This window comes from Oryzias latipes, chromosome 9 (assembly GCF_053564925.1).
Source record: "Oryzias latipes strain Hd-rR chromosome 9, Olatipes_Hd-rR_3.1".
Taxonomy (NCBI): domain Eukaryota; kingdom Metazoa; phylum Chordata; class Actinopteri; order Beloniformes; family Adrianichthyidae; genus Oryzias; species Oryzias latipes.
Genome location: NC_136245.1, coordinates 17,887,295 through 17,894,741, shown reverse-complemented (window position 1 = coordinate 17,894,741; position 7,447 = coordinate 17,887,295). Strand labels below are relative to the sequence as shown.

At 38.5% G+C, this 7,447-nt stretch overlaps 1 protein-coding gene across 2 annotated transcripts; it reads left to right on the top strand.

Moving 5' to 3' along the window:
* The first annotated feature begins 253 nt into the window (after positions 1–253).
* On the top strand, positions 254–6,930 carry egr3 (early growth response 3). 2 transcript variants are annotated; one of them, NM_001146146.1, is given in 2 exon segments: positions 254–407; positions 2,647–3,725. In NM_001146146.1, coding segments are annotated over 2 exon segments (1,233 nt in total).
* Positions 6,931–7,447: the final 517 nt, after the last annotated feature.

Genomic DNA, 7,447 nt, shown 5'->3' with positions numbered 1-7,447 from the left:
CTTCCACTGTGGTCCGAATCAAAACAAGCAAAGCCTGAGTGAGCACGCGGGGGGAGACAGCCGGCACCTCTCGTCCTCCGCGGGATACTTGGAAAGCTACAGCAACAGGATCCGTCCCCGCTCCTCTCTGCTGTTCATCATCACGTCTGAGCAACACCTGTTTTGTGCTCCCCAAGAAAAACCCGGGCTTTTTTTGCGTGGCTTGGATACCCGCGCGCTGTCCTTCCTAAATGACGGACTGACCATAACTGCTATGACAGGGAAACTAGCGGACAAGATCCCTCTTACCATGAGCAGTTTAATAAACACGATCCCTGACAGTCTCTACCCAGAAGAGGACATCCCGACGTCTATGAATATTTTCACCAATACGGAGTCTATAAACCATTATTCACAGATGAACACAGGTAAGATCTTCATCTTTGACTGTTTTTGTGTCTTTTTTTTATTTTTCTGAGCGCGCTCCTAACTGAGACATGCGTGCGGCAACAGTTGTCTCCGGGCTTGAGGCACCTGTTTGCGCGCGGGCTGATGCGCGCAGAGACAAATCCCCGCAGCTTCTTTCTTTTAGCCACACGAATTTATTGTTGTCAATTGGAAAGACTCACCCCAAATATTATCAGAATTGAAAATAGCAAAAGTTTGTTTTATAAATCAAGATTTTTGTATTCGTTTTTGTTAAGCATTCGCTGCGGAGAGATCATTTTTAAAACACAATGAATGTGGAAAAAGTCAACTCATTCATTTCCAAACCTATTCCCTGCTCCATGTCTTTGCATGTGGAAGTTATAAATGATGTTACTTGAGAACATAATTCGTCTAAGCTCTCATGCGTTCGTTCGAGGAAACCTTTAAAAAGCTTGTGACAAGACACTTTTACGCATTTGTATCGCGCGCGTCTCCTGACTGATATCAGGACAGCAGAAACACGCTGTGGTCTCGTTACAGTGTCTCTGATTTGATTTCATCTCGTAAAGGAAAATTAAACAATGACTTTCATTCTCAGCTATAAGACCGAAAGGCTTTTAGTAGGCGTATGTGACGTTGTTTTTTTTTAAGAGCACGTGTGAAACGGACAGGCCCGTCAAGCAGTTATTCAATATATTTAAAGGCCAGGAATATATATTCATATTGAAGCTCAGGTTTATTAAAGGGACGCACCTGAATATTTTTGCGGCAAATGTACAATAAATTATTCGTTTTCAGCTTTACCAGTTAAGTTGGTAAACCTGATCACAAAAAAACATCCAAAAAATTCTGCAAATGTCCCGATTTGATTTCCTTTGGTAAAAATTAAAATCAAACTCAAATTTAGCTGGAGTTTTCCCCCCTATGGATGAACCACAAAGGTGCGCGCCTCAATGATCTACGCAACATGTGTCACAAGTACTTCTTTTAGAGTATCATTTAAAATACCAATACTATGAATTTGTCGATATTCTAGTTGTTATTTACATAAAACATGTTATACAAAATATGTTAAAGTGAAACCTGAATAAAAAATAATGTTTTTACTGTTTTTCTGTGTTTCCAGCCTCCTTAAATTAACCCACTCCATAAATAAAAAAACTCATTTGCTGCCCAAATCTTCCTTAATTTTTAAGAAATAAAAATGGGAAATTTGCTGCCAGAATTTACCAAATGAAGCAGAAGTGGCAGGACTAAATTTATAAATGTGTTGTTTTCGAACTGCTTCCACTTCTATTTTAAAATCTCATTCCTCAGAATTACTAGGGGAATAACGCTGATAAATGTTTCTTTTTCTTCCTTTGTCTCACCTCCCACCTTCTCATCCAAAAAGCCACAAGTTTTTCTCTGATTAATACATGTCAAATTGTAATATCTATATTTTTTTTAATTAAATGACATTTGGCTTTGCCAGAAATATGCTACACAATTTTTGGGAGTCCACAGATGCAGCAGGTAGAAAATGCTTCAGTTCTTTAAACATTAATATTATTTTTCAAATAAGCACTCTTTTTTATTGTCCAGAATAACATTTTTATACGATATTAATATCTGAGGGGGTATTTCTCTTCTTTTGATAATAAGCCAAAAAGTGTGCTCTAATGTGTTAAGAGGTAAAATAAGTAGAATTAAATCATGTGGAAACAGCCCACTATTCTGTTGCAAATACGTCTTGAGTTCTTGTGTGCGATACTGCGTGTGAGTCGTCTGCCTTCTTACCCTCCCTGCTTTTGAGACGTCAAACGTTGCCATTCAGTTTGGCTGTCCTTCTGAGGGACACAATGACTGGATCAAAGGGGGTGTTTAGGTCTTGATTTATGAGAGCCTGTGGGATCTCTAAAAAGAGAGAGACACACACCACTGTCTCAGATGCAGAAGTCAGTCACTTAACTTCTAGGTCTGGTAGCGTTCACGCTTCCCCATGAACTGTATGAGACTCTTAAAAAAATCTGTTTTATTATATATTTTAAAGATTTTAAGGACATTTGAATTTTAGACTTATCATTTATTGTCAATTATTGTTCATTTTGAATGATAAAAAACATTTTCTGGACCTTTTTTCTTTACAGTTTGTGCTAAATTAGTATTTTCTCAGTCTCTCATTTGGTTGCATTTTATTTTCATGTTGTAAAAATGAGCTTAATGATTCATTCTGTTCTCTTCTGTGCTTTTATGTAGATAACATCATGGATCTGGGCATGGGGAGTGAGAAGGCGACCTCAGAGATTCAGTATGGATCCAGCTTCCAGTCCAGCCGCAGCGGGCAGACCGTCACATATCTGGGGAAGTTTGCCTTTGACACACCTCCTTCGGGTGGGATTGGCGGTTCAGGCTGGTGTCCTGACAACAACATCATCAGCCTCGTGAGTGCAGGGATCCTGGGTGTCTCTCCATCACCGGGCAACGTAACCACACAGACATCGTCCTCTGGAGCCAGCATGGGAGGACAGGCGGCAGACATGGAGCAGGTGTATGGTCCACCCCTGCCTCCTTACTCCACCTGCAGTGACCTCTACCAAGATCAGGGCTCCTTTCATCACAGCCCTGTCTCAAGCACGGCTTTAGCCTACCCTGGCAATGACTATCATTCTACGCCCAAAGCCTCCATGGATGGCAGCCTTTTCTCAATGATTCCCGACTACAACCTTTTTCATCATCAAGGGGAGGTCGGTGTGATGGAGCACAAGCCCTTCCAGACTATGGATCCCATCAGAGTGAACCCTCCACCTATTACACCCCTGGAGACAATCAGAGCGTTCAAGGACAAGCAACAGATGCACCCATGCTTCCCGGGGGGACAGCAGCACCCACCTCAACACCATCCCCCGCCTCAGACTCTCACCCTGAAACCCATTCGACCACGGAAGTACCCCAACCGCCCCAGCAAAACTCCAGTCCACGAACGTCCGCACGCCTGTCCCGCAGAGAACTGTGACAGAAGATTCTCACGTTCTGATGAGCTCACACGTCACCTTCGCATCCACACGGGTCACAAACCCTTCCAGTGCAGAATATGCATGCGATCCTTCAGCCGGAGCGACCATCTGACCACGCACATTCGCACACACACAGGTGAGAAACCCTTCTCCTGTGAGTTCTGTGGACGCAAGTTTGCCAGAAGTGATGAGAGAAAGAGACATGCAAAGGTTCATCTGAAACAGAAGGACAAGAAACAGGCAGAAAAGAGCAGTGGGGTGGCGGGCAGTCACACCTCACCCCCTAATTCCTGTGGGGGGCCAACAGTGGGATCATCATGACCGTCACTATGTGCACTTGGACTAAATTATGGCCAAACACCATAGAAAGACTTGATAAAAAGGGATCAGATCCACTATGAAATAAATAGGTGACTCTTTTCTTTTCTTTTACACCTTTGCTCCTTGCTGTTCCCTCTATTTTGAGATGGATGCACTAAGTTTAAGTAAGACAGGGAAGGCTGCTTTTCTTTTTGTTTAAGCAGTTCAGAGCCTCAGCTACTGTAACACGGTGTCAGCACAAAGAAGGGCACTGAAGCACGTTTTGTCAAAAAAAGATCACTGTTTATCTTAAGGTTAATACGCATGGAAATTCAGCCGTACGTTTTTTTTTTTTAGATTGGAGACATGCCAGCCTCCATAATGGAGCAGAAACCGACAAATTTGTGATGGAGCTCGATACAGCGTTTAATCATCTGGAGTGTATGCATTCATTTTATTGCACAGTTACAATGTCCAGTTGGTTATTTTGATGTAGTGTCACAAATACCTTGGAGGTGGCACTTGACTGTCTTTTTTTGTTGAGATGTTGTGTTTATATATATATATTTTTAAAGCATTTTTTTTTTTGTAAGGAATGTGCCAAATGTATTGTGATGATGCAGCCAACCTTGTTCTTATATTTGTGCCTGACATTTGCCAAACCCAATTTTGGTATCAGTTTAACACAGTTGTAAACGGAATGATCAGATTCATTCATCTCATAGCAGATCAACCAGCTTAGTCTGGTTAAAAATGACTGACAAAGTCACGCTAAGCAAACCAATGTCTTGTCATCTGTTCAAAAATGCCTGCAGCAATACGCCCTTTGCCAATACTTATTTATTTCTAGTCACTGTGAGAAACATTTTGGGTGTCGTCTTCGCCTTTTTACACGGCAGCTTTTTCTTCATGTTTCCAGATATTTTTTGTGTTGAATTTCATACTTTTTTTTCTCCTCATGAACTCCACCGTTTTTTTTTTAAATATGCACTCATGATATGTTTTTGAGCAATTCATGAATCCAGTTTGCCAAGAAACCAATTTCGAGAGCTGACTTCATTAAAGCACACCAGGTTACATACTTTTAGCCTGTCTAAATGATAAAGCTGAATTAAAAAAAGGATGAAAGAGGTTCATTGCACAGCAAAAGATTTACCTTTATAGTCAGAGAATGCTAAAAACAAAAAAAAATCTCCAAATTTTTGTTTACATCTTTCCTAATGCAGAGATTTTGAACTGAAAATTAACATCTTGTTTTTTGTACAGTATGCAAATATGTAAGCAGGTAGCTAAAGTAGAAAATTTCACTTTCGTAAACAAATATCAAATGCACCATACTTCAGTATTAAATTGTGATTATACTGTATGTGCATTCTTTTAAGCACACTAATGTAAATACAAATGTCTGCATAAAACAAAGACTTTCAACTGAGTGAATGTTTGTGCAAAGTGTGTCGTAATGTAAAGGTATAAGTTCAATTCTTTTGTTGTCATTGGCTACATAAAGCGGTTTGCTTCACAGCAGTTTTGCCAAATATAATGCTCTGGATTTTATTGGAAAAAAAAAGAGGATAAAAACGATATAATGGCACCATCTGCACGCTTTAGAGTGGAAACTGGCACAGAAAAGCTGTAATGTGTTCTCTGAATAAATTTCAAGAGTTTTTATATATTTATTATTTTTTACATTTTGTGAATTTCTATAAAATAAATCACTGCTTATTTCTATTTCTACGTCCATCTTACTTTATAACCTCCCCTATAACTTATGGAACATCCGGTTTTGCAAAATAAGAAGTTTGAATGCCAATTTTTTTGCTCATGAAGTTCAGTTTGCCTTATTAAGTCCATCCTGGCAGAAGGGGAAAAAAAGTTCCACTGTTCAGTGCAATGATCTTGTTTCATGCATTGTTTCACTTTTTTAAATATAATGTTAAAACATAGAAAAACATATGTTTAATGAAAGTTTTTGTTATTCTGCTTTTTTGGGTGGACTCAATAGAACATTTTCAGAGCACAAGGGCTAAAGTACAAAGATGCTGTGTTCATGCATGCTTTTAGTTATTAGTCTCAAAGGAAAAAACTTGGGAAAAATGGAAGAAACACTATGAAGAATGCACTTTAGCCTGAAGGTCCATAAAACACACAACAGTCAAACGTAACCACACCGGGGATGCATTCATTAATCAAGAAATGGCGTTTGAAGAAGTTACAACCTTTTTATCGTCTGAGTTCACAAAAACTCTTGAGATAATTTCTCAGACCATGCCAAACCAAGCAAACGTGCTTCATGTCAATTTGTTTGAGAGCATTTCTGATGACCAGCCATGCTCTCACAGCACAAAGAATTTGTGCACACAGCTTAAACAAAACAAAGTTCAGCAAATATATAAAAAATAAAAGAAAGTGCTAGACTGACACTTGCAAAAACCACAATGTTTATAGTCAGTGATGCAAAGAAAATTAGAATGGAAAAATTAGGGGGGAAATGCTTTCCTCTACTTCTAACAAACTGTTTTTACAAGTTAAGGTTGCGGACAAGTGCCCAATCAATTTCCAAATAAAGTGGCCTCAGAGAGTCTTTCCGAAGTCTGTGTGGTTAGATGAACAGAACTCTTTGCACTTTCGTCAAAGGTCTTAAAAGTCTCACTGACTCTGACGTTGTAATCTTGAACCAGGATCATTAAAACATGGCATCTGTATCATGGTATTGGTGCTCACAGACATTTAACATTTCTACTCCATGCTCATGATTAAATTGACATTCATGGCACAACTTCTACAAAACAAATTTTGTCTTTCCAGACTCTAGAGTTTCAGCTCTAAAGTGGTTGGTTTCAAGATTTTAATATTTGTTTTAGCCCAAGCTGTTCTCACAGCAATGGGAGAAAACCAATTGTTTATCAGTAAGAATTATTTTTGATTTACAACTGGCCCTAAGTTCATATAAAAAAAAAAGAACATTGTATCACTATTTCCCCAGATAAATGTCCAAATGAAATCACGTTATTACAAGCTTACATTTCGTCATTAGCCTGACTTTTGTTGACACCATTTTTGTTGTATAATTTTTGTAAATTATGTAAATATAAAACAATCTACTATATCTTATTTCTTTTATTCAGCATTTTTCCAGCAGTGCAATATTTGACAAATACCACAGATATGCATAAATACCCATTAAACTCAATACCTCTTCGATGTAATAAAAATACATTTGACAAAACACTTTTTCTTGGTCATGATTAAGAGACTGAATGTTTGAAATTTTGAATTTGTCCCATCCTCTCACCATTGGGTCAGCAGCCACCTTTGTGCCAAACTGGGTTGCAGGGTTGGCTGATCACAGACAATACATGTAGAAAAATCTAACAGGAGCAAAAAAAAAAAAAAAAAAAAAAAGACAGAAAGAAAGAAAAAATAAATCGTAAATATTTGCTTGTTTCTAAGGGCAGCCTTTGTTTTTAACCCTTTGATTTACATAAGAGAATGAATAAATATTGACCTCCGTAAGAATGGGAAAATAGAAAACTTTTATATCAATAACGATGTAGATATTTTAAGCAAATCATGTCATCTTATGGACTACAGGGTGGCTTCAGGGATTTTGTGGTCTTCAGCCGTGACATTGGTGTTAAAATGGAGTCGGTACTCACTGTTTTTTTGTTTTTTTCTTTTCTTTTTTTTGTTATGTTGTGTTTTCTTTTACTGACAATATACCCTCATGTTTGCATGTGCACGGA